Source organism: Meleagris gallopavo, chromosome Z, assembly GCF_905368555.1.
Source record: "Meleagris gallopavo chromosome Z, MGAL_WU_HG_1.1, whole genome shotgun sequence".
In the NCBI taxonomy this organism is placed as follows: Eukaryota; Metazoa; Chordata; class Aves; order Galliformes; family Phasianidae; genus Meleagris; species Meleagris gallopavo.
Genome location: NC_139435.1, coordinates 16,949,324 through 16,975,694, shown reverse-complemented (window position 1 = coordinate 16,975,694; position 26,371 = coordinate 16,949,324). Strand labels below are relative to the sequence as shown.

The following is a 26,371-nucleotide window of genomic DNA, read 5'->3' as shown; positions in this document are numbered from 1 at the left end:
CCACATCACTGTATCATGTTTAATATATTTACGTATATACAAACAAGCAATAATTAAAATGCATTACATATGTGTCTCTGGAATTACTGACTGCACTCCCCCAACATCAGATTCCCTTGTGGTACACATTGGCCATCCCCATTTTTCTCCATCACTAAAATGAAGAACAGATTCATAGTGGCAGTTGCTAAAAAGGAGAAAAAAAAAAAAAAATACTCAGTACAGTGTCCAGAGCCTGGCAGACTGCCCAGCCTACAATCTAATCTATGGAAGTCAAAGCTAGCTACCAGTGCTCTGCAACTCTCTGACTTAAAGAAATCCTTTTTCTCTTTTCTGCTAGTGTTAAACGGTTCAGAGTGCCTGCATTCTCCACCAAAATCTGTCACGGAGTTATCTAAATCGATCTGTATCCATGATGGGGCAGCAGGCCTGCAAGCTTACCAGCCCAAAAAAAGGGAAAGGGAAAGAGGGGCAAGAGGGGGATGGGAGCTGTGCCCAAAGACAGAACAGCAGCAATGATCTGAGAAGGAAAGTTGATTTTACTAAATATGCAAGATAACACAATAACATATAATATAATTGGAATTGAGGCTAATAAATAAAATGAGACAGACGGTGTCCAAAACCGAAGGCTTTACTTTGAAGGTGGAATGGCTGGGGAGCCACCCACACACTGCCAAGCAATGAGAGAGAATCCCGTCACTTGTGGGTCTTCCCATCTGAACACAGTGATGTCCTCTGGGGTATGTAGTTCTTCTCGTCTGAGAACCAGGTATCTGGAAGTCAGTCCACGGACTCGACAGGATGTTAGGATGTGGAATACTGATTAAAAAAATCATAAAACTATGACACAGACACAGAACAGCTCTTGCTGGGTCCTCCTCACTGAGGTCATAACAACACTCATAGAACCACAGATTGGCTTGGAGCAGAAGGGTTCTTAGAGCTCACCCAGCCCCAAGCCCCCTGGCATGGGCAGGTTGCCCCCCACCAGCTTAGGCTGCCCAGTGCCCACCCAGCCTGGCCTTGAGTGCCCCCAGAGAAGGGCACCCACATCTTCTCTGGGCAGCTGTGCCAGTGCTTCACTGCCCTCTGGGTAAAGCATTTCCCCCAACATGGAATCCAAATCTCTTTTCATTTTAAACATTTCCCCTTTGTCCTATCACTATTAGACCACATAAAAAAGTACTTCTTAGATTGTGCTTTATTTTAAAGGCAGCTGTACTTTATTTTAAAGATAGATCTTCTCCTTTGAGGGTATTTCCTTCAAACTCAGGCTGCAGAGTTCCTATCTCCTCTGCTGCTGTTGGACTGGGGGCTGCTTGAATCTCCATTGCATTTATACATCTCCATTTCTGCAGAAACTGGAGCATAGGAAGTTCTGCACAAGTGTGCACAAGAACTTCTTCACGGTGAGGGTGACGAAGCACTGGAAAAGGCTGCCCAGGGGGGTTGTGAAGTCTCCTCCTCTGGAGATATTCAAGACCCGCTGGACACCTACTTGTGTGACCTGGTGTAGGGAACCTGCTTTGGCAGGGGAGTTGGACTCGATGATCTCTGGAGGTCCCTTCCAACCCCTACAATTCTGTGATTCTGTGATTTCCCTTTGCCTTCTTTCCCATCCTTTGACCCATGTGAGCATCTTTTAATAACCAACGCATCATAAAAGCAAATCATATCTGATTAAAGATGCCATGTTTGGCCTCAGTTCTGCTTTAAGCCAAGGGTTGCAGTGTAAGAACATCCTGATGTCCTTCCGTTTGTGTGAAACAGTGCTCTGCCATATAAGCAGTCAGCCGATGGGATCAGGATGGAGACTTCGCAGGAGCCCTGCTGCACTCCGAATACCTCCCTATACCTCCCTTTTTCTGTTCGTGGTGCACTTCCTGGCAGCATCAAATGACAATATTTCCGTCGTGAAATGTAGCTTTCAAAGCGCTCTGGGTTCCCAGTGAAAACTCTGGGACTCAGAAAAAGAAGAACGCAGCAGTTTCAGGGTGCAAGGAGCAGGCTGTGGCGTGAGCGGGTGTCCGGTATCCGTGTCCGTGTTCTGCGTCTTTACAGTGTTCGTCGGAGCCCTCACAGCAGGGCGACCGCGGTGCCCTCGCCCAACACCGCGCGGCTCTCAGCCGCATCCCTGTCACTTGGAAGCGGTGCGAAGGCGTAAGGAGCTGCGGCGGCCCGGCTCCTCCTCGACTGTGTTCTGGATTTTGTTTTGGAGATCGATTTCCTGCTGCCGCCCGCCCTCCGCCCTCCGCCCCCCGGCGCTCAAATACCGCCGGCGCAGCGCTGCCACTCGGACACTGCCGGTGCGCGAGGCTCGCGAGCCATGGTGACGGCGTCGGGCGACCGGCGGGGGTTCAGCCCGCCGTGGCTGGAGAGCGGCCCCGGGCCAGCGCAATGCCCGACGCTCCCGAAGCGGCGGCGGCGGCAGCAGCCGGAGGAGGAGGAGACGAGCGCGGAGAGCCTCGTGGAGCTGCAGACCTTCCGCGAGTACGGGGAGAGCTGGTACCTGTCCCGCAAGGAGCTGGAGAGCGACTTCCAGCCGCGGGAGCCGCTCGCCCGGCAGTCGCAGGTGGGGGCTTCGGGGAGAGCGGGGCCCGGCCCGGCCCGGCCCGGCCCGGCTCGCTCATCCCGCTTCTGTCGGCGCAGGTGACGGCGGAGGCGCGCTGCCGACTGATCAGCTGGCTCATCCCCGTGCACCGCGAGATGGGGTACTCCTTCGAGACGCTCTGCCTGACCGTCAACATCATCGACCGTTTCCTCGACACCACCCCGGTGACCGCCGACTGCTTCCAGCTGCTCGGGGCCACGGCGCTGCTCCTCGCCTGCAAGCAGGTACGTCCGAGCGGGTGCGAGCCGGCCGCCCGAGCGGGTGCGAGCCGGCCGCCCGAGCGGGTACGAGCCGGCCGCCCGAGCGGGTACGAGCCGGCCGCCCGAGCGGGTGCGAGCCGGCCGCCCGAGCGGGTGCGAGCCGGCCGCCCGAGCGGGTGCGAGCCGGCCGCCCGAGCGGGTGCGAGCCGGCCGCCCGAGCGGGTGCGAGCCGGCCGCCCGAGCGGGTGCGAGCCGGCCGCCCGAGCGGGTGCGAGCCGGCCGCCCGAGCGGGTACGAGCCGGCCCTCTCCTCGCTCCATTCCCCCCCCCCCACAGGTGGAGGTGCACCCCCCCAGCGTCAAGCAGGTCCTCGCCTTCTGCTGCGACGTCTACAGCCGGCGGCAGCTCTGCAACCTGGAGCGCGTCGTACTGTACAAGCTGGGCTTCAGCCTGGGCGCGCCCACCATCTGCTTCTTCCTCGAGCACTTCACCCGGGTGCGGCTGGAGACGCCGGGCGCCAACTCCGGCGAAGCGGCGGACGCGAAGAGCCTGGCGCGGGGCGTAGCGGAGATCAGCCTGGCCGATTACGCCTTCACCAAGTACCGGCCGTCGCTGCTGGCCGCGGCCAGCCTGGGCCTGGCGGATCGGCTGCTGCAGCATCGCTGCCCGCTGGACCTGAAGGTCAGCGGATACCGGCAGCAGGAGCTGCAGGACTGCATGAACAACCTGCGGCTGCTCGTATCGTTCAACACCTCGACGCTGCTGCTCGTGCTGCCCGAAAAGGTGGTGCGGAAGTGCCCGTGGCTGCAGGACGGCGACTGACGGCGGGGCTGCGGGTCGGGCGGTGACCGCGTAGGGCAGCGCGGGGGATATGCGTTGTTTTGTGTTTCTGCACCCAGCGTCTAAATAATACACACGTTCCCAGGTGCCGCGTTATTTATTCGGAGGGCTATCCGTAACGGCGCCCGAGGGAAGCGAAATAAATCCTATTCCTGTACATCACCCATTGCCTGGGGTGGACGGGGGGTGGAGAAAGGTGCGCGGGCGCAGCGGGGTTCACATCGGCAATCAGGTCCCATTAACAATTAAGCCGTCAGAGCGATCGCCCAGTTCACACCGTGTGCTGTCTCGGTGATGTTCGTGATCGGGAAGAAAAAAGCAAAACATAAGCTCGGCGCAGTGTAAGAGAACAGAACGGTACAAAAGACAGCGCGGGTCTGTTAAGCTTCCTGGCCAGTCTGTGACCCCGGGCGAACTCCCAGCCAAGTGGCCGTGTGGCACCGGGAAAAAAATAAAGGGGAAAAAAAAAAAAAAAAGTAGAATAAGTTTAAAAAATCAGTGGGAGAGACGTAACACAACAGCGACTTTTCTTTATTTCGTTGCCCGTCCGCGCACAGAGGTGCGTAGCGGACCCACACCGCGTGCACGGTGCCACAAGTCAGGTCGTCTGCCCCCGTCGTACGCCGTTCTGCGGAAAGCCCCGACACGGCGCGGAGCCTCAGCGCGCAGCCCGACGCCCGCCCGCCTCCCTCCGCCGGGACCCGCGGCGGCGGTCCGGGCCCTGGGGCGCCGCGCGGCCGTGCGTGGCTCGGGGCGGCGGCTCTGCGCGGCCGTTCCGCCCCGCCCCGTCAACCCAGCGGCAACGCGGGCGCGGGTTCCGCGGGCGCGGGTTCCGCGGGCGCGGGCGCGGGGTTGGCGGGACGGTTCCACACCCCGGCGGAGGGAGGGAGGCGGGCGGGCATCCCGCGGGTTGGCTCCGGCCCTGGCCCCGGCCCCGGCCCCGGCTCTGCGAGGCCCCGCTGCGCGCCGAACGGAGAGCGGAGCAGAAGCGCCGGCCGGGCCGGGGGCGACGCGACAGCATGGAGCAGGGCGGCCGCCGGGCTTTCGGCAGCATCTGCCCCAACCGGGCGCTGGGCCCGCCCGCCTGCGGAGCCAAGAAGCCGGTGCGGTCCGGCGGGGCGGCGGCGGGGACACCTCCGACGGGGCTGAGCCCCCGCTGCCACGAGCCCCGGCCCCGCTGCGGCCCCGCCGGCCCGGCCCCAGCCCTCTCTCACCGCCGTCTCTCGCCGCCCGCGGCGCACACCTCCCGCGACTGGCAGGAGCTGGCAGCCCGCGGCCCCGTCTTCCCAGCTGCCCTGGTCGGCCCCGCCGCCACGCCGCAGGTAACCCCGCAGGTAACCCTGCACGGCTCCGGCAGTGCGAGAGCTTTGCGGCTATCGGGGCCAACTCCACCTCTTCACCGAACTTCATTCGTCCCCAGGGCCCGTGCCTGCAGAATGAGCCGGAGTTCGATTTCCAGGATCTCGGAGATGCCGTCGATGATTTTGTATCTGGCAAGTAGATGTCCGTCCTCTCCTGGCCAGATGTGGAGTAAAGCAGTGTCTGCGCTGCGTTCGGTCTTCCTCTGTTTTTGCTTTCTCGGGGGTTTAGATGCTTGTGACGGCCGACATGGCAGTGTGTCCCCTTGGGGGTAGAACTGAAACCCTAGTGGGGCCAGCACGCACAGCAGGGACGCGGCCCCGGGGGGTGCTCAGAACGGGGACGGTGAGTCAGGGTCTGCATCCCCAGCCCTGTGCCATTACTCTCGGGTTTTTTTCTCCAGATGCTTCCACCTGGGTGCCCCCGCCACCGGACTGCACTGACTTCGACCTCTCCATCGGCGAGGACATGGCCTTTGGCACCTGTGCGGTGTGTCCGCAGGCCCCGGAATCCCTGCAGCCGTGCTGGCGGAATGCGGCCGAGAGACAAGGGCAGGCACTCGGAGATGCTCTGGAGGAAAACAGCCAGGTAGGGCCCAGGGCGGGCTGTCATCCCGCTGGGAACGCTGGCACGTCCCCGTGTTCCTCGGGCGCCGGAGCTGTCCCGAGCGCCCAGTGTCCGCTCTTGCCTGCAGCTGCAGGAGGCTCTGGCGCAGAAGCAGGAGGAGCTGGCGACGCTACGGGAGAGCAACGTGCAGCTGAAGGAGCTGGCGAACCAGGCCCGGCAGCTGGCCGCGGTGCTCGACGTGAGTGCTGCCCCCCGGCAGTGCAGGGCGCGGGGCGGCCAGGCCGCACAAAGGATGCCGGGGCGAGGCGCTGCGGGGCGGCGCGCTGAAGCCTCTCTTCTCTCCGGCAGAAGCTGATGCTCCCGCAGCGTCCCGACGGCGCGGCTCTTCCTCCTCCCGCTCCTCCTCCTCCCGCCGCGAGCTGCGGGCGCGCAGAGGCCGCGGGCGTGGGCGGCATGCTGCGGACGGTGTCGGCGCAGTGCCGCGCGGCTCTGCGCAACCTGGCAGGCAGTCCCGCCGCCAAGCGCCCGCGCCTCCACGGCGCCTTCCGCGGGCTGCGCACCGCGCGCGCGGCCGTCCCGCCGAGCTCCGGCGACGCGGAGCTGGAAGGCGGCGGCAGCCTGCGGGCGGCCTTCGGCGAACTGGGCAGCATCCGCACGTTGGCCTTTCCGCAGGGCAACGCGTTCACCCTGCGGACCGCCGACGGAGGTTACCGCTTTCGATGGGTGCCGCGCTGAGAGCCCGCGGGGTGCCCGCCCGGCAGCGCTGCTCTCTGGGGCGAGAACGGACAACTTTTCGGATGCCCGAGGACTTTGCGCTACGGAGGGGCGGGAAGAGAGAGCGCTGTCCACGCGCGTGGCCGAGCACCCGGGCGGCTGCCTGCCCGCGGGATGCTGCGGCGCGGGGGTCTGGGGAGAAATGCATCGGCCCGGCTGATAACTCGCTGTCAGTATGCGGGCTAATGGATGCGGAACCACCATATGGCGAAAATCTGCCCGGCTTGCGCAGTGGAACGTAAAACCGTCTCTGGAAAACGGCAGCTGAAAACTACAGCTGTGACAAGAACAGCGGCTGCAGACAGCCGGTGCCACAACGAGCATGTCCTCGGTGTATTTGTATGTGGCTGCCCTCTGCATTGTGATGTTTTAAATCCACAGTGTTTATAAACTGCAGTTTCTTATTCATGTCTGCTGCTGTCCATGTGCGCTTAAAATTGCCCTTGGTTTATACTTATTTAACATTATACGGGCATATTTGCTTTCATTAGAGCAAATCCAGCAGCAATCTGTGCTTCCACATGGAGCTCTTTTGCTCCCTGTGCCCAAGCAGAAAACTTCAGGGTGGAACACACTGCTGCTATTGCTAAGCACTGTTGCCTGAAGCAAGGAGAGGTGCCGCTGACACTCAGTCTCCTGAGTGGATGTGTGTCACTTGCCCCTATGGCTGGAGAGCTGAAACACCAACACTGCACAAAATGACCCCCCACTCCTTTCCTGTGACACGTGAATGAGTGAAGGCACCGTTCTTTGCCCACAATGGAGATTTGATACCTGTGAAATGATTTTTTTTTCCACTTCTCTACACTTGGATGTCCCAGAATGCCATGTAGGCTAGCAGCAAACCAGCAGCCTGTGCTGTACCACTGTGGTGGCAGCTGTGTTCCATGGTCCCAGTGGAACATTTCTTAGAGCAGCAGTAGCTCTGCCCTCAGTGTTGTGCGTATGGTTCCTTGGAGACAGTAGAGGTCCGAGGTCTGAGGCCCCTCAGTACCTGTGGTCCTCCAGTGCCTATGCACCTCCGGCATCCGTGTCCCCCAGTACTGCGATCATTCAGCAGCTATGGCCCTGCTCTCTGGCAGTGACATCGCAGCAGGGCTGGTGCTGAAACACTGGTTGGGATGCTGAGGGCTTGTCCCTGGGACAAGTACAGAGAGCTATTCAGTTCTTAGAGAAAGACCTTTATTACTGTGGCAGAAATACTGTGTGAGAGGGCAGGAGAGACAAAACCTGTGCTGAGCTGCACTCAGGGAATAAATTGATAACATAACGTAGCTTGTACAGATATTTCCTCTGTATACAGATACAGATATATGCAGTATATTTATGCACAGATGTAGTTCATAGACATTCCTAGCGACAGTAAGAAATGCAGAATTCTGGAGGTTGCAACAACAAAGCAATCACTCTGTGATTGTTGCTAGCACTGTTTTTACTGCTGCTTTGTCTTTTCAGAGCTAAAGGTACATGCTCATTCACTTAATCTTGCAGTTAACTACACTACACTACACTTGATCTTAGCCAAAAGGCTGAGAAGCGATAAAGTGTGAAAAGAGGCAAGGGGTTTGGGAGCACCTCAGGTTCTGTTCTCCTCTATCACTCCAGTTATAGGAAATAATGAGGAACTAAATATAATGGGCCAATGGATTAATACCTGGCTCAGAGTCTGGTGTGCCTGGCAGGGGTTTGGTTTTTTTTCACCTCTGCTCTGTTTGCATGAGACCAGGCCAGCTGGCAACCGATGGGAGTAGCTTCTCTCACCAGTGGAAAGGGGTCTTAAGACAGGAGTTGGCAAGGTTCATTCACAGAGCTTTAAATTAGGTAGAAGGGGAATGGGGGTGTAACTGAGGTCACTAGAATGGAGCCTGTATGTAATGTCCCAGTGCTTGTAGGAGAGGGATGTGCTTGTAAGATCCCACAGTCTTGTGTGTTAGTGAAGGAAGAGGACAACTCAGCCTTTTGTAGGAAGAACACGAGGGTTGATGTGAGGCTGATGGCTGTGGAAACACCTGAGTATAGTCATGAGGGTATTAGGGCTACTGCCACTCAAAAGGAGGCCCAGCTGAGGTGCCTTTACACTAATGCACACAGCATGGGTAATAAACAGGAGGGGCTGGAGGCCATTGTGCAGTCAGAAAGCTATGGTATAGTTGCCATCACGGAAATGTGGTGGAATGACTCACACAGCTGGAGTGCTGTGATGGATGGCTACCGAATTTTCAGAAGAGACAGGCTAGGCAGGAAGGGTGGTGGTGTAGCCCTCTCTGTTAAAAAAGAATGTGAATGTGTGGAAATTAATGATGGTGATGATAGGGTTGAGATCTTATGGGTCAGAATAAAAGCAAAAGCCAGTAAGACTGATACTATTATGGGAGTCCACTACAGGCCACCCAACCAGGATGAAGAGATGGACAAGATGCTTTATAAACAGTTGGGTGAGGTCTCAAGGTCACTCTTGCTCTTGTGGGGGACTTCAACTTCCCAGACATCTGCTGAATTGATTATATAGCAGATAGGAAACAGTCCTGGAGGTTCCTAGAGTGTGTGGGAGATAAATTCCTGACACAGCTAGTGAGGGAGACAATGAGGGGAAGCAAAATCCTGGGGCAAAGTCATCATGAGATGCTAGATTTCTCGATCCTTGTTGAACCACAAAGGGGAGTCAGCAGAACTGCCACCTTGGACTTCTGGAGGGCAGACTTCAACTTCTCTAGGACCATGGTTGAAAGGATTGCTTGGGAGGTAGTTTTGGAGAGCATGGCAGCCCAGGAAGGCTGGGAATCCTTTAAGGAAGTTATTTTAAAGATGCAGGAACTGACCATCTCCAAGTCACAGAAGACAAGCCGACAGGCAAGGAGGCCAGACTGGCTAAACAGAGACCTTTGGCTAGAACTCAAGAGCAAAAGAAAAGTTTGTGGTCTCTGGAAGAGTAGGCAAGTTACTTATGAGGATTACAGGTATGTAGTGAAGCTGTGCAGGGAGAAAATTAGAAAAACCAAAGCCCAGCTAGAACGGAACTTGGCCGCTAAGGTGAAGGAAAACAATAAATATTTTTATAAATGCATCAAGAGCAAGAGGAGGGCTAGGGAGAATCTCCATCCCTTGTTGGATGCTGAGGGCAACTTGGTGACGAAGGATCAGGATAAGGCTGAGGTACTTAATGCCTTCTTTGCCTCAGTCTTTAATAGTAAGACTTGTTACTTCCTGGGAACACAGTCCCCTGCGCTGGTAGATAGGGATGGGGAATAGGCTCTGCATGATCCATGATGAGATGGTTTTGAATCTGTTCCAAAAGCTGGATGCTCACAAGTCCATGGGACCAGATGGATTGCATCTTAGAGTGCTGAGGGAATTGGCAGATGTGGTTGCCAAGCCACTCTCCATCATTCTTTGTGAGTCCTGGCTAACCGGGGATGTCCCAGCAGTGATCCTGGTAGCTACAGACCTATCAGTCTGACCTCGGAGCCCGGGAAGGTTATGAACGGATAATCTCGGGAGCCATCGTGGATCAATTGAAGGTCAAACAGGGGATCAGGGGATCAGTCAGCATGGGTTTATGAATGGTAGATCCTGACTGACAAACCTGATTGCATTCTATGACAAGGTGACTCACTTAGTGGATGAGGGTAAGGCTGTCATGTGATCTACCTGGACTTCAGTAAGGCCTTCAACACAGTCCCCCACAGCATTCTCGTGGAGAAACTGGCTGCCCATGGCTTGGATGGGTGTACGCTCCGCTGGGTGAAACACTGGCTGGATGGCCGGGCCCAAAGAGCTGTGGTCAAAGGAGTTAAATCCAGTTGGCAGCCGGTCACAAGCGGTGTCCCCCAGGGCTTGGTACTGGGGTTGCTTCTATTTAACATCTTTATTAATGATCTTGATGAGGGGATTGAATGCACCCTCTATATGTTTGCAGATTACTCCAAATTGGGAGGCAGTGTCGATCTGCCTGGGGGAGAAGGGCACTGCAAAGGGACCTGGACAGTCTGGATTGATGGGCCAAGGTTAACTGTATGTATTTTAATAGGGCCAAGTGTTGGGTCCTGCACTTTGGTCACAACAACCCCAGGCAACCCTACAGGCTTGGGGAAGAGTGGCTGGAAAGCTGCCTGATGGAAAGGGACCTTGGTGTACTGATGGACAGTCAGCTGAATATGAGCCAGCAGTGTGCCCAGGTGGCCAAGAAGGCCAGTGGCATCCTGGCTTGTATCAGGAATGGTGTGGTGAGCAGGACTGGGGAAGTAATTCTGCCCCTGTACTCGGCACTGGTGAGGCCTCACTTCGAGTACTGTGTTCAGTTTTGGGCACCTCAGTGCAGAAAGGACATGGAGGTGCTGGAGCAGGTCCAAAGAAGGGCAGCAAGGCTTGTGAAGGGCTTGGAGAACTTGCCCTATGAGGAGAGACTGAAGGAACTGGGGCTGTTTAGTCTGGGAAAAAGGAGTCTGAGGGGAGAACCTTATTGTTCTCTTCCAGTACCTGAAAGGTGCTTACAGTGAGAGCGGGGCTGGTCTCTTCTCACAAGTGAGAGGTGACAGGATGAGGGGAAATGGCCTCAAGTTGTGCCAGGGGAGGCTTAGGTTGGATATCAGGAAAAACTTCTTTACAGAAAGGGTTGTTAAGCACTGGAATAGGCTCCCCAGGGAGGTGGTTGAGTCACTGTTCCTGGATGTGTTTAAAAACCTTTTGGATGTGGTGCTCAGGGACATGATTTAGCGGAGAGTTGTTAGAGGTGTCCCGGTGAGATGATCCAAAAGTAACATAGAATGGACACAGATGCTGTTTGATCGTTGTTTTTGTTTTCATTCCCATGTCCCATTAGCTGGACAGTTAATTGGCTAATGTGACTGAGTCACTTCCCACTGCCACTCTGAGGAGCATCACCAGACACAGACACCTCCGGCATGTAACACCACAGGGTTATAATGATGATAAAACATAAACATAGTTACACTGGTATAGAGTTATCCTTTAAACTTACCCTTAAAATGTAAAGATGTTATTTTAAAGTATCAACTCACTGCCATGAATGAATGCCATTAAAAGATGCCAAACGTCTGGCACAGTAAAACGCAGTCGCAAGCTGTAGCGTGAGCGGGTGTCCGGTATCCGTGTCCGTGTTCTGCGTCCTTACAGCGTTCGTCGGAGCCCTCACAGCAGGGCGACCGCGGTGCCCTCGCCCAACACCGCGCGGCTCTCAGCCGCATCCCTGTCGCTTAGAAGCGGTGCGAAGGCGTAAGGAGCTGCGGCGGCCCGGCTCCTCCTCGACTGTGTTCTGGGTTTTGTTTTGGCGACCGATTTCCTGCTGCCGCCCGCCCCCCGCCCTCCGCCCCCCGCCTCCTGGCGTTCAAATACCGCCGGCGCAGCGCTGCCACTCGGACACTGCCGGTGCGCGAGGCTCGCGAGCCATGGTGACGGCGTCGGGCGACCGGCGGGGGTTCAGCCCGCCGTGGCTGGAGAGCAGCCCCGGGCCAGCGCAATGCCCGACGCTCCCGAAGCAGCGGCGGCGGCAGCAGCCGGAGGAGGAGGAGACGAGCGCGGAGAGCTTCGTGGAGCTGCAGACCTTCCACGACTACGGGGAGAACTGGTACCTGTCCCGCAAGGCGCTGGAGAGCCACTTCCAGCCGCGGGAGCCGCTCGCCCGGCAGTCGCAGGTGGGGGCTTCGGGGAGAGCGGGGCTCGGCCCTGCCCGGCCCGGCCCGGCCCGGCCCGCTCATCCCGCTTCTGTCGGCGCAGGTGACGGCGGAGGCGCGCTGCCGACTGATCAGCTGGCTCATCCCCGTGCACCACGAGATGGGGTACTCCTTCGAGACGCTCTGCCTGACCGTCAACATCATCGACCGTTTCCTCGACACCACCCCGGTGGCTGCCGACTGCTTCCAGCTGCTTGGGGCCACGGCGCTGCTCCTCGCCTGCAAGCAGGTACGTCCGAGCGGGTGCGAGCCGGCCGCCCGAGCGGGTGCGAGCCGGCCGCCCGAGCGGGTACGAGCCGGCCGCCCGAGCGGGTACGAGCCGGCCGCCCGAGCGGGTGCGAGCCGGCCGCCCGAGCGGGTGCGAGCCGGCCGCCCGAGCGGGTGCGAGCCGGCCGCCCGAGCGGGTGCGAGCCGGCCGCCCGAGCGGGTGCGAGCCGGCCGCCCGAGCGGGTGCGAGCCGGCCGCCCGAGCGGGTGCGAGCCGGCCGCCCGAGCGGGTACGAGCCGGCCCTCTCCTCGCTCTATCTCCCCCCCCACAGGTGGAGGTGCTCCCCCCCAGCGTCAAGCAGGTCCTCGCCTTCTGCTGCGACGTCTACAGCCGGCGGCAGCTCTGCAACCTGGAGCGCATCGTCCTATACAAGCTGGGCTTCAGCCTGGGCGCGCCCACCATCTGCTTCTTCCTCGAGCACTTCACCCGGGTGCGGCTGGAGACGCCGGGCGCCAACTCCGGCGAAGCGGCGGACGCGAAGAGCCTGGCGCGGGGCGTAGCGGAGATCAGCCTGGCCGATTACGCCTTCACCAAGTACCGGCCGTCGCTGCTGGCCGCGGCCAGCCTGGGCCTGGCGGATCGGCTGCTGCAGCATCGCTGCCCGCTGGACCTGAAGGTCAGCGGATACCGGCAGCAGGAGCTGCAGGACTGCATGAACAACCTGCGGCTGCTCGTATCGTTCAACACCTCGACGCTGCTGCTCGTGCTGCCCGAAAAGGTGGTGCGGAAGTGCCCGTGGCTGCAGGACGGCGACTGACGGCGGGGCTGCGGGTCGGGCGGTGACCGCGTAGGGCAGCGCGGGGGATATGCGTTGTTTTGTGTTTCTGCACCCAGCGTCTAAATAATACACACGTTCCCAGGTGCCGCGTTATTTATTCGGAGGGCTATCCGTAACGGCGCCCGAGGGAAGCGAAATAAATCCTATTCCTGTACATCGCCTGCGCGTGTTCATTGCCTGGGGTGGACGGGGGGTGGAGAAAGGTGCGCGGGCGCAGCGGGGTTCACATCGGCAATCAGGTCCCATTAACAATTAAGCCGTCAGAGCGATCGCCCATTTCACACCGTGTGCTGTCTCGGTGATGTTCGTGATCGGGAAGAAAAAAGCAAAACATAAGCTCGGCGCAGTGTAAGAGAACAGAACGGTACAAAAGACAGCGCGGGTCTGTTAAGCTTCCTGGCCAGTCTGTGACCCCGGGCGAACTCCCAGCCAAGTGGCCGTGTGGCACCGGGAAAAAAATAAAGGGGGAAAAAAAAAAAAAAAGTAGAATAAGTTTAAAAAATCAGTGGGAGAGACGTAACACAACAGCGACCTTTCTTTATTTCGTTGCCCGTCCGCGCACAGAGGTGCGTAGCGGACCCACACCGCGGGCACGGTGCCACGGGTCAGGTCGTCTGCCCCCGTCGTACGCCGTTCTGCGGAAAGCCCCGACACGGCGCGGAGCCTCAGCGCGCAGCCCGATGCCCGCCCGCCTCCCTCCGCCGGGACCCGCGGCGGCGGTCCGGGCCCTGGGGCACCTGGGTTTTTCATTGTATGAATCTATAGGTGTGAATAAAAAAATAAGAGTGGAACTCGGGTACAACGTGATTGAAAATAAATAATAGAGAGGGGAACTTTCCTTTAGTAAATAAGTGCATAATAAGTCAGAAATGTTTGGTGTCTTTAGGACAGCAAAAGAAAGAGGGACCTTCAGGCATAATCTTTACTTGTGAAAGCTCTTTATTGGCAGTATTGCCTATTTCCGGGTCTAGAGGTGATACCAAAGACTGGGTTTCATCATGGCATTTTCCTTGGGAGTTGCTAAGGCTGTTCACTATATCATAAAGGGGAAATCCTGTCTATCTGTGAGGCTTAGCTACTCTCTATAGGAATAAAAATGCACTTTGTTTGGTGTGAACTTGTACATAAGCACACGCTTGTGCCTGGGAAGGAATCCTTTTCTCAGAGGATGCAGAGATTGCCCAGAGAAGCTATGAGTGTCCCAACCCTGGAGGTGTTCAGTGCCAGGTTGGATGAGGTCCTGATCTGATGGGAGGTAACCCTGCCAATACACTTGGTCTTCAAGGCCCTTTCCAAACCAAACCACTTGGTGCTTTGTTTGACCAGACTTGCTGGCTGCCACTGTCAAAGCACATGGTTTCCTGCAGCTGTCACTCACATGGATCCCACAGAATCATCCCCACTGCCCCCACGGGTTTCCCTGGATTGAGACAGGGCCATGGGTTCTTTGTTGCTGTAATGCAGTCTCAGTGCTATGGGAGAAGGAGCAAACCTCTCTGAAGGGCTCAGCTCTTCTATATGGTGATTGCAGAGAAGGGGAATTTTGCTGACTTTTCTAACATTGTTTCCTGAGTATTTTTTATGAATAAAATTGCACTTACATCTAACTTGAGGGAAAAGACAAACATTTTGCAGTGAGGCTCACATGACAGCACCAGCCCCCTTTATCTTTCCCAGACAGTGACTTACTCCTGGCAAAATGTTCACGTTTTGCTCTGTACAGTCCTAACAATTTGAGCTGTGAGGTCAGAAGAGGCTGCAGTTTGCTTTGACATAATGGCCTTGTAGATACATCAGAAACAGCCTCGAAGTCTGCCTTGCATCTAACACCTGTTCAAACTTCGACTATTTATTTTCAATATTTAATTTATACTCTTCAATGAAATACTATAAAAAAATGAAAAATAGCAAATGTCTTCAAGTTTATTGATGTGTGGCAGTCATCACAAAATTTCAAATCGCTGTAGGCTACGTAGCTGTAATTAGAACTCTCTTGTTAAAATAGAGCAGCTGGAAATTCAGAGTCTCATTTCAGGCATTTAATCATAACTAAATGGTGGTATGAAGATGCAGCACAGAGATGTAGCATGATTTGGAATTGGTCAGTGCATCCAGCTGGAGCAAGGTAGGAGACACAATCCCAACCTCCTTGCTCAGGTCTTCATACCCAGAAATTGCCTCTTCTGCTCTTGTTCCAGCTAGCCTGTAAAGAGCTGGAGATAAGGATGGGAGCATGAGAAAAAGGAGGAGGAGAGAAAGTATGTGGCAATACAAATTGGAGGTTTTGTAGAAAGTAGTTTCAGTGAAAAAAACATTGGAAGTCAATCAGAATCTGCATGCTAAAATGTTTTTTAAATCACTGAATTCATAGACATTTATGTTCATGGTGTGTATTCATTTATTTCATTAAAAAAAGGTATTTATAAAAAGTATCTAATAGCTTCAAAGTTTTATACTTTAAATATTATGGCTTTTGGGTTCACAGCACTTTTAAAGAGAAAATGAGGGACTTTCAGTGTCCATGTTTTGTAAAGGGATATTTTCCTATTTTATGTTGTGCAGTAGGATCTTGGGCCCACTCTAAATATTATTGATAGAATGTCTGGACTATCTAATTTTGTTTCTTCAGCAGTAATACTGTAAATGCTAGGAAGATGGTTAATAATCCAACTTGAAGTAGCTTTGGTTGGCTTTATGGAAAATGTGACTTCCTGGAGAAGTCCATCCAAATTTGGTTTACAAGTGAAGAAGTATACCCTTGACTGTCACTGTGTAAGGAGAAGAGGGAATGCAGAAGAGGCCACAAGGGCAGAAAAGCTGGGAATCTCCTGTTGGGCTCTGCAGGCTTTTCAGTTTTACTTTACCAAAGGTTCATGAGTGTGGATGAAAAAACAGGAGGAGCAAGAGAAGATTTTATGAAGAAGTTATTTCAAAGTACAGGTTGTGTCAGCCCCCACACTTCATCCTTCCACATCTGCCTCTTTGCTTTTTTTTTTTTCCCCCCCTCCTTTTTTGATTTTTTTTTTTTTTTTTTCCTTGAGAAGCATAACACGATGTGGGAGAGGAGCAGTATTTACGAGTAAGGGTAGAGGAATGAGCTAGCAGGCACTTGATCCTGCATAGAATCTGCTCTTTCAAGGACACATGTTTTTAAGAAAGTTTGCACTTTATGTGGAAATAAACAATCTGCAGAAGAATGGCAAAGCTGACTGAAAAGCTGTCATCACATCTTTTGGACTGTATCATGAGTTGCCCCAGAGCAGTTGTGTGCAGGTAGGAGGAAATGTCATGGATGGTGGGAAGAAGGCCAAACTCCAAAAGCAACAAGTTAATGCCCCAAATCATTTCTGAATTATAGGGCTTTGAGGAAGAATGTGATGAGTTAGACCATGGCCTTGCACTCTCCCCACTCTGCTTTCAGCAGGGGTTGTTGAGGTCATATGCCCACCTTCCATCCCAAGGCGCACTGCCAGAAAAGACTGAACCCAATCACATTTTCAAATAAGCTGGCATTTTTACTTCCCACTTCTCGGTGAAATACCCTCATAGTGAAAATGTGGGCACTGCGGAGTGGATTAGCCACAGTCAGAGCAGAAAACATTGAAACTGGGGTGGGAATGCACTTGCACTGAGCTGGGGAACAGACATGGCTGATATAGGAACAGAGGCCTCCACCAAGACTGGTAAAACTGAATAGGCTGCAATAGAAGTGCACAGGGTCAGAGCCACATCATGTAAATCGTTTTCTGAATGAAGGATACCAGGCAAGTAATACGGTCTACTAGAGATAAAGCAAGGGGGAATATCTTTAAAAGAGGGGAGACTTAGATTAAATGTTAGGAGGAAATTATTTACTCAGAAGGTGGTGAAGCACTGTGAGGCTGTGCGTGCCTCAACCCTGCAAGGGTTCAAGATCAGGTTGGGTGGGGCCCTGGGCAGCCTGAGCTGGTGGGCAATCCTGCCCCTGGAAGCCCATTCCATCCTAGGCCATTCTCTAACACTATGACTTTCTCTTTATTTCTAGGCTTTGTCCCATTGAGTGAACAGCTGATCTCAGACAGCTCTGCCTTTTTGGCTGTTCCACCTTGCAGTGTTCTTCCAGAATACAATAAAATGCTGTCTCAGCATTGTAACTCTGTGCTCATCACCTGCCTTTCCCACCGCATCCTGCAGCCCTAGTGTGGTGGAGGGGTCAGCTGCTGGAAGTAATGAAGTGAAAGAGGGGAACAAAACATGGGTGCAATAGCTGCAACCTGTAAAGCTTTCTGGCATTTTCAGTGTGTACATCATTAAAACAGAGGCAGTGGACAATTAAACTGTGACTTCTAGCCCCTAAAATGTAGTGCTACCTCTTGTAAAGATTAAATAGAGCAGTTCATCCATTTCTTCATGTCACAGAAAAATCCTTTTTAAATTTGAAGAAATCTCAGAGCAGATAGAATCAAGATCTGCTGTTATGTATTTGCATACATTATTTATAAGTAGAGTTCCTTGTTAGCTGTGGATTCAACATCTTCAAAATTATATATATATATTTGCCTCACTTTGGGATTTTGGGTTAATGCCAGAATCAACACCTGCCAGATGAACTATGAATCTGCAGAAAGCACTTATAAACTGTGTATTGTTACTTTTCTATGAACTCTTACACAACCTTGATTTAGAAAAAGAGGTTGAGCTTATGATTATGTCAGCAGAAAAATGCTACCCTAAATAGTTTGTTTATCTTTTTAAGTGCCCAGAAGTGAAGGGTTATCAAAAATTACACTTCTCTGTGTAGCAGGTGCAATGAAATATTGTAGCCACTGTATGTCCGATTCCTTACCATTGGATGTTTCCCAAACAATTCACCTCTGAATCTTGGCTACTTTGGGATGTCTTGTTTTCTCTCTCTCTCCCTTTTTTTTTTCCCCTTCTTTTTTTTCCTTTTCCTTCCTTCCTTCCTTCCTTCCTTCCTTCCTTCCTTCCTTTCCTTCCTTCCTTCCTTCCTTCCTTCCTTCCTTCCTTCCTTCCTTCCTTCCTTCCTTCCTTCCTTCCTTCCTTCCTTCCTTCCTTCCTTCCTTCCTTCCTTCCTTCCTTCCTTCCTTCCTTCCTTCCTTCCTTCCTTCCTCCCTCCCTCCCTTCCTTCCTCCCTCCCTCCCTCCCTTCCTCCCTCCCTTCCTCCCTTCCTCCCTCCCTTCCTCCTCTCCTTCCTTCCCTACACTTTCTGGCAACAACTGTCCTAGCAGTAAGTGTAGCATGATTTACCAGATTCATTATCTCTGATTCACCTTCTCTTAGCAGAAGTGGACCAGACACAGGAAATTTCATTTTCCACTACTGACAATGTTACTTTGAGTGGCTGCAATATACAATAGTGCTGTAGTTTCAGATGCTCCAGTATTTTTGAAGATAAATCAGTATTCGTAAATAGGTAAGTTGGATTTTGTTTTATTTTATTTTACTTTTTACTGTAAGAATAGCTATTTAGCATACCAAAATTAAGCGTCAGTATAAAAGCATTCCTTACAATGTGTTGAACAGCATTTAGCTGTTTAAATAAAGCAATAAATACATATATATGTTACAGCCCTAACCTCTTTCCACATAAATGAAAGATTTAGCCAGATTAATTTGTTTATTGTACAGAGACGCACCTCAGAATATTGTCACATTATTTTCAGTCAGCAGCTACAACACAGATCCTATGAAAGCATTTGAATAATATCCAGCAAAGGACGGGCATTCAGTAAAGTTATGGAGCTTGAATTTCAGCTTCTGGCATGTGTGCAGCTTCCAGATAAGCGAAGTTCAGCTCAGGGATATGTGCTTTAATTCCTGCATGAAATTTAAGCACTTCAAAAGCGAAAAGAAGGATAGAAGTGTAGAAATGCTCTAGAAATGTTCCATTTTGATTTGTAACATCAAAATTTTTGCAAAATAAAAAACATGAAAACTTCTGAAGCATGAATTTAGACAGAGGCTAAAAATGTCAGAAAAATGGGTGAATCCATATACATTGCTTCTTTCAGCCAGCAAATCTCCTACAGTATTTATCTGCACAGAATTTCTATTCAACATTTAGCTTTTCCTGATTTAGAAAGCTTGATTAGAAATAGACTTTTTCACCCAGGCTATTGTTTCTCTGTCTGCAATCATTGTTTCTCTCAAAATTCACTTTCCATGGAACAAGAAAACTTCCAGCCTGCAGGTGGAAGATCCACCAGGACAAAACAATCAGTGGAGGCAAAGTGTACAACAGATTTAGGTGTTAAGAGGAAAAGAGCATGCATTCTGGAAAAAAATGGAGGACTCCATTTTGTCTCTTCTCAACAAGAAAGGAGGGCAATGATCATTTTAGAGAGCTCCTACATTGTGATGATGATGGGTGCCTGTGCAGTGCTTTAGGCAGAAAGATGAGGCTTTACTCATCCACATTAATTTAGGTGAACACAGCACCTGGTGGTAAATTTTAATCTGGTTTATCAAGTCATCAGCTTAAAAATGCATGAAACAGTTGGTCAGAGCTCATATAACTTCAAATTAAGCTAAATGAAAAAAAAGCTTAACAGTGTATTTACACGTTATCATCTTCCTCCCTTTTCCAAGTCTGCTTGTCTCTTTGCCTTCTACTGTGTTGATAGTTCAAAAGTGCTCAGAACCCCAAAACCAAAACTTGTTGTGCTGCATGTTCTGTAAACTTACAGTCTCTGCCCAAAGATAATTTTTGAAGGTTGTGTTGATAGTTCAAAAGTGCTCAGAACACCAAAACCAGAACTTGTTGTGCTGCATGATCTGTAAACTTACAGACTCTGCCCTAAGATGTTTTTTGAAAGTGTCTGTCCTTCTTGCTTGTTTCTCCTTCTGATAGAAGACTCAGAATTTCATGGCCACATATCCCAAATATCTAAAAGAGAAAAGGAACATATTTTAACAGAGCTAACTATCTTAAATATCTTTCTTTTTTCATATTAAATTCTTTATTTTTTTAAATCTTTTTTCTCTCTTTTGTTTTTCTTTATAGAACTGTAACATAGAGCATAGAACACAGAACACAGAACATAGAATATGGCAAAACCATCAGTGCAAGGAGCAGTGACCCTGACCAACCTCTCACAGAAGAAGAATTAGAGACATGGATATTTAGAAAGGCTTTTCCTGATTTCCCAAAAAGCAGATGAGCAAATTGTCATTTCCTACACAAATTCTGTAACTCACTTTATCACACTTTTGGTATCCTATGCTAAGTATGAATATTTTGGAAAAAAAAAAAGAAAAAAGTCTCCTTTGTTGTCGTTGTTGTTATTAGGTACTAGAATATCAGCTTGGTAACCCCCATGTTCCTGTTCACTCTCTTTGAAAATTCTCAACTATTCTTCCTGGATTGTTCATATTTCCACAGCCCTCTCAAAGAAATAAATGCTCTGTGGTCTTTCAGTCAGGCTTATGCAGGATAGGAAGGCATGAGCTTCATAGATATATCTTCAGTTATGTTGATGAAACAACTTTCTTTGAGCTGGAAGCAATCATAGTGTGCTTTTTTCACTTGTCATTTTGCATACATCCAATTGCTAGTACAGAAGTGGAGATTTGGCTATAAAAATGAGAAACTCTGTTGGTGCCTGTGGAATTGTGTTCTTCTAGATCACTGAGCAAGGTTTTCTGTTAGGATTCTTCCAAGTCCTAAGCAGCACATAGAAAGGGTCAGTGAACAAAATGAATATTAGGGGCATCAGATGCTTTTGAAAACTGTCCCATAAGATAACCAAGTCACTTTGCTTAAATAAAACATTTCCAAGCACATTCTATTGCAAAGCAAACATACTTGTTTAATCAAAGGGGCACTTTATTAGCATTAGGTACAATGCAAATTAGAAAGTGGGTCATAAATTCAAGAGAATTAATGTTTGTTCCTTGCAATGTTTACACTGCAAGAAGTACATACGATCTGGGTTTAGAAGTGATTGTGACTACAAGCAGAAGTTTCTCAGTGAAAATCAAGACAGAAACTAAACAACCTGTGAATAACAGTACTGACAAATTTGCACTACATTTTAGTGCTTATATTCAACATTTTCACATTCTCAGTAAGAAAAAACCGGTATCACAGAACAAAGAATAAGTAGCAAAGAGATATGACACACAATAAGCAAGAAACATAGTGGTATCCAAACCAAGGCAAAAAAGGTGAAGACAAACATCAGGGTCAAGTAAGAAAACAACAAACACGTAATAAAATATTGTATTTTCATTATTATAAATGGAGGCAGTAACTGCATTTGCTGTTTTAGAAGACTACTACACACCACGTACTCTTACAGGAATTGCTAAGAGCAAGACTTGATAATCTCTCATTTCGCTCATCAGAGGTAGACTACACAAAGTGATAAAGATGTGATCTCAGTACTATTTTGACTTCTTTTCTTTGGGGGACTGACTATGTTTTTCTTTAACCTCCCCCTGATTCTGTGCTGCTTTGTGCTAGGCTTGGTGCTTCAAAATTGTGTAGCACAAACTAAATCAAGCCCAGTATGGAAGAGTTGCCATAGAATTGATCACCATCTGTGTACACATGCACAGCTAGCAGATACTTCTGCTGTTGTTATTGCTGCTGAAACTTCAGTGGAACAAGTATGAGAAGTCCTTCACACAGATTTGTGAAGCAGCATAGGGGGTTAGGGATCACCCTCAGGGAAACAGCCCTGATTGTTATGGGACAGCTTTGGAGGTTCCTCATGGAGTAATTCACATCTTTGAATCAGGCTGAAGGGAATTAGCAGCTGAGGATGACCACTGTACAGCAATGGTGATATATGGGATATCTCTTTATTTGTACAAACACAAAGGAGGAACATAGCTTCAGTGGCAACTTGCAAAGCAGCAGCACTGGTATTTCTGGCATGAAGAGGGTGCATGCATGGTCACCAGCCTGTTTATTTCTGTTTTATTATAGTCTGTTCCAGCAGCTTTTGATACCAACAGAATTATCTAAGAATCTAATTTGTTAGTATCTTATTATCTAAGAGCTGTATGTCAGTGCTATTGTTGCTTTCCTAGCCAGAAGGCCTCATTCAAGATAACCATAAAACATCATGGACTTGTGTAGTGTTACTGCAGAAAGCAAGGTTCACAGCAGTAAATACATCTTGTTTCAATTCACAACAAATATTGTGATTATGCTGGCATATTACAAATAACCAGTCTATATTGCATTCACCAAATAGTCTTAAACAATGGAACCTTCAATTTACATACTGGACTGTATAATTTCACTCGAGTGAATTTGTAGGCGGCTGTTACAGGGCTGCAGATAGGTGCTGTGGTGCTGGGGCAGCTCCTCAGTGCCTAACACTTCCTCAGGCAGCTCAGAATGGGGGTTTCCTTGTCTTGTGTCTGCCTCCCACCTCCCCTGGCTCTGTGTAGGGGTCCAAATGTGTAGCACTGGGTGTACCCAGCAGGGAGCAGAAGGCCAACTGCACACTTGTGCTCTGGTCTACCAGTGTTTGGGTGTGTTAGGAGTAGGTTGTTTGGTGCTGGCCCATCTTCCTGCAGCACCCTGGCTCAAGTGAGGGAAAGGGTGCTGCTCCAGGTTTGGGCAGGAGAGTGGGTGACTGCTGGTCAGGGGGACAGTGCAGAGAGACACCTCTTCATATGTACTCATTTATATTGTATTTACCTATACATATTCATATATATTCACATGTCTATAAACAGGGAAGCTTAGGATTTTTTTTAATGTGCTTTTTAAAAAAATTCTAGACATCATAGTTCTATCATTTTTAATTTTATTACTTTATTGCTGTCTGTCATGAATGATGTAGCAAACAGAATTACACCATTTACAGAAAAATATCCCTCTGGTTTGAGATCAGTTCTCTGCTTGACGAACACATCGTGCTTCTAACTTTAAATGAATCCTCAGAAGAGTGCATAGAACTATTTAGAAATAAAGAGCAATTCTGAATGCCTGAAAACATTACTTAACTGACATTCGAAGCAGGTCTGTATTGTTATGCTCTAAGGGGCGTTCACTGTACTACAACAAAGAAGTAGTTTTTATTATTGTCTAACTTAGATTTCAGGTGGAAATAAACAGATGAAGAAGGTTTCCTAACACATTTCAATTTCAAATATGTCCTTGGGCATTTTGTGTTCTTTTAAAATAGATCAACCTCTTACAGTGGTTTGCTTGCGTGAAAGGTGTTACTGATGCAATTTCAGATATATTTACTGATAAATGTTTTCTATCATTTTATTCTTGTTTTATCTGATAGCTCCCAACACAGCTCAATTTATACATACATTTGTACTGTGCTCCTCTCTTTTCTTATATTATGCAGTTATTTCTCCTGGTGAAATTCACACAGAAATTCCTTTACCTCACTGGGTCTTTGAATGGACTCAGGAATACAGCATTGCAGAACTGAAGAAAAAAATTCCTCTGAGACAATCTGTAATGGATTCGTATCTGCAGTGAGGGGAGAGCATTTCAAACATTGTGGGTAGACAGATCTGACTTATTTGTACACTACCATCAAGAAAAGGTTTCAGAAGTTCAGAAGGATGAAAGAGCTGAAATACATGAACATCTACAATAAAGTTAGCTTCTTCATAGTGAGTTACATGATCTGTGATTGTAGCTACTGACATGATCCAAAGACTGTAGTACTCAAATAAAAAGACAAATAGCTTAAAATATAGTCCAGCTCAATTCTCCTAATACTATTTTCTTGAACTGAAATTGGAGATGGTTTCCATGATATGCAGATGCCACAGAATTTCAGGAACAATTTTCTGAACAAATTCAAATTGATTTTGGATGGAGAACTGCTTCAATCAAATTGTCTGACCTTTGTGGAACTGTTTTCTTCACAGTCCAGTTGTATGTCACAGACAATTTTGAGTTCATGCTCCAATCTGATGAATTTTCAGACAGTTCAGAGAGTAAAGCTGCCCAGCACTGAATGGAATCTCTCCACTCCTTTTCACAGTGGTATTAGTATAGCCTTCAACAAAGCTGAAGTTGTACCCTAAATTGTAAGTACCTTTTCAAAACAAAGCTCCCATGTGGTAATTCTTTTTTTGTTTTTATCGGTGTATCATGATGATGAGAATAATGTGCATTTTTTCCTCAATGCTTTCCTCAATAAACATCCCACACTAGAAAATGCAGAGAAGTAACAATATAAACTGTTGTGCACTTTACAGTTATGGTTCCCGAGTGCTATAATGGAGCTACATTCCACATCTTTCTGGAAGTCACATGAGTACATGTGAATAAACTAGTGGTAATCACAGAATCACAGAATGTCAGGACTGGAAGGGACCTCAAAAGATCATCCAATTCAATCCTCTTGCTGGACGTGGGTTTTTGAATATATATATATATATTTAACCATTTTTACCAGTACCAAGTACTATGCTACCAATAGAAGTGGCTAGAAACGCTTTGGAAAGAAATGGATATTGGTGGCATTTTGGCAGTTGGTTAATCCAGAATCTCTGGATTCCAGGTTGAAATATTATTTAGGCACACATCTGGCAGCTGGCAACAACCTAAATGTTCTGTTGTTGGGATGAAATTCTGCCAAGCTAAACAAACTGTAGTATGCTCAAAGCAAGCACAGGATTCTGTTCTGGGAGCCTTAACTAAGACAGTCTTTGCAGAAGTGTCTCACCCAACTGAATTCTTAATGCTACAGGAAAAAAAAAAAAAAAAAAAAAAAAAGGAGTATACACTGATGGGAGAAACTTTGCAGAAAGGCCTGGAAAAGTATGACTTAGAAGGATAGCTCTTGATCTGCCAAATGAACAGAGACAAGGGGTGATTACTATAATGTAATGCTGAAGAAATTGATTGTGAATTGTATTGTTTTAGGAAAGCTAAAAGCCACATTAAAACCAGCAATCCTGGAACTCAAGAGTATTCTGCATTAAAGGCCAAACATTTTACTAAAATGCAGCCCTCCAAGCATCATCACTTGATAAATGATGGATGAGAACAGCTTTTCTATATTGTGAGAATAGCCTCTCGCATAACTTGAACCGACATAAGCTGAAGGACAAAGGCTTGCATAAATGTAAGCTCAAGAAGAGAGGACTGAGAAGGCTGCAGAGCTTGTTGTCAAATGAAGATAAGAAAGGAGAATAGATGTCCCGCTGTTGAAGATAAAATGGCCAAACAGATGCCTCGGCTCAATGTAACATCAGTGGGAACCAGTTTGGTCTACCCCCCTTAAAAGGTTGGAAATTTACAGCAAGCAGGACCACGTCCTTCTCCCATGACCACCAGAGATGTTATTGCTGCCCATGTCCTTGGAATGAAATGAATATATATTCATTCACTATACCTTTAAGTATGTAGTCACTGCTTCTCTCAGTGTGGATGCCCGGTGGGAGCAATCCCCCATGCACCCAGCATTGTAATAAAGGGAATACCTGCTCAACAAAACTCGTTAGTGTGTCCAGTTACTTTGTCAGCTTTCTCAGCTTCAGTGTTTTTTTTTCTTTCTTCCTTTTTTCTTATCTCCTGTTTTCAGAACAATTAAAAACCTTGAACAAACCACAGACTGACAGCTAACACAAATTTCTACTTGAACTAAAGAGATCTTCATCTGCAGTGTCTGCTGCATGGACTCAGATGTGAACTATCTGAATTGTTTATTACAAGTTCTTACATTATTTATAAACATTCACAAGTTTCCTTTTTTAGCTTTCCCATTTGCTCTTACAACTTTCCCATTCACCTTTACAGAGCATTCTACAATCACTCCTTAACCATGCATGTGGGTGCTTACCCAATCAGAGCCACGAGCTGTTCCTTTTGCTTTTTCTCTTCTTATAGAGGTGTCCTTGGTTCTCATGCTGTTCATCTTGCTTTACAGCTGCTGCTCTGAATAGTTTTTCTCATATTCCCACATTCATCTACTTACATAGCTTGTGAACTAAGATAGTATTCACTTTTAAATATAACACTGAAAATAACAGAAGTTTAAGTCATTGTGTGGCACAAACACACAAAGAACAGAAGAATGTAAAGGTATGTTTTTCTAGAAAATGCAGCATACTTGCAGTGACAGAATGCAGCACACAAGGAATAGCTTCAGAATCATTTTTTTTGTTTTCTTTCTTGCCTGTGTAGGGGATGAAATTTTCCTTAATTCCTGAACTGCTGTGGTTCAACTGAGGGAGAAGAGCACATAATCATTTCTAGACCTCACTCTCCATTTGTTCACAGTTTCACTGTGTTGGCAAAGATCAGTGAGAGAAAAGCTGTCTAATGAGCAGACTGTGTAACTGAGATG

The 26,371-nt window shown here is 49.2% G+C and overlaps 3 protein-coding genes and 1 long non-coding RNA gene across 4 annotated transcripts; all 4 read left to right on the top strand.

Moving 5' to 3' along the window:
• The first annotated feature begins 216 nt into the window (after window positions 1-216).
• Window positions 217-3,810, top strand: LOC104916762 (cyclin-O). The gene is made up of 3 exons (XM_085214035.1): window positions 217-2,575; window positions 2,653-2,838; window positions 3,150-3,810. The coding sequence occupies exons 1-3, from the start codon at window positions 2,330-2,332 to the stop codon at window positions 3,633-3,635; spliced, it is 918 nt and encodes a 305-aa protein (XP_085070161.1). The 5' UTR covers window positions 217-2,329; the 3' UTR covers window positions 3,636-3,810.
• Window positions 3,811-3,947: 137 nt separating this feature from the next.
• On the top strand, window positions 3,948-6,761 carry MCIDAS (multiciliate differentiation and DNA synthesis associated cell cycle protein). The gene is made up of 6 exons (XM_085213522.1): window positions 3,948-3,994; window positions 4,213-4,987; window positions 5,074-5,146; window positions 5,416-5,600; window positions 5,707-5,817; window positions 5,928-6,761. Exons 1-6 carry the CDS (start codon window positions 3,948-3,950, stop codon window positions 6,312-6,314), a joined length of 1,578 nt encoding a protein of 525 aa, XP_085069648.1. The 3' UTR covers window positions 6,315-6,761.
• A 4,934-nt stretch (window positions 6,762-11,695) lies between these two features.
• On the top strand, window positions 11,696-13,242 carry LOC146542143 (cyclin-O-like). Its single transcript, XM_085214034.1, has 3 exons — window positions 11,696-12,004; window positions 12,087-12,272; window positions 12,582-13,242. Exons 1-3 carry the CDS (start codon window positions 11,759-11,761, stop codon window positions 13,065-13,067), a joined length of 918 nt encoding a protein of 305 aa, XP_085070160.1. The 5' UTR covers window positions 11,696-11,758; the 3' UTR covers window positions 13,068-13,242.
• Window positions 13,243-18,297: 5,055 nt separating this feature from the next.
• Window positions 18,298-25,503, top strand: LOC146542142 (uncharacterized). The gene is made up of 3 exons (XR_014880592.1): window positions 18,298-18,501; window positions 20,092-24,104; window positions 24,946-25,503. It is a non-coding gene; the product is annotated as an uncharacterized LOC146542142 (long non-coding RNA).
• Window positions 25,504-26,371: the final 868 nt, after the last annotated feature.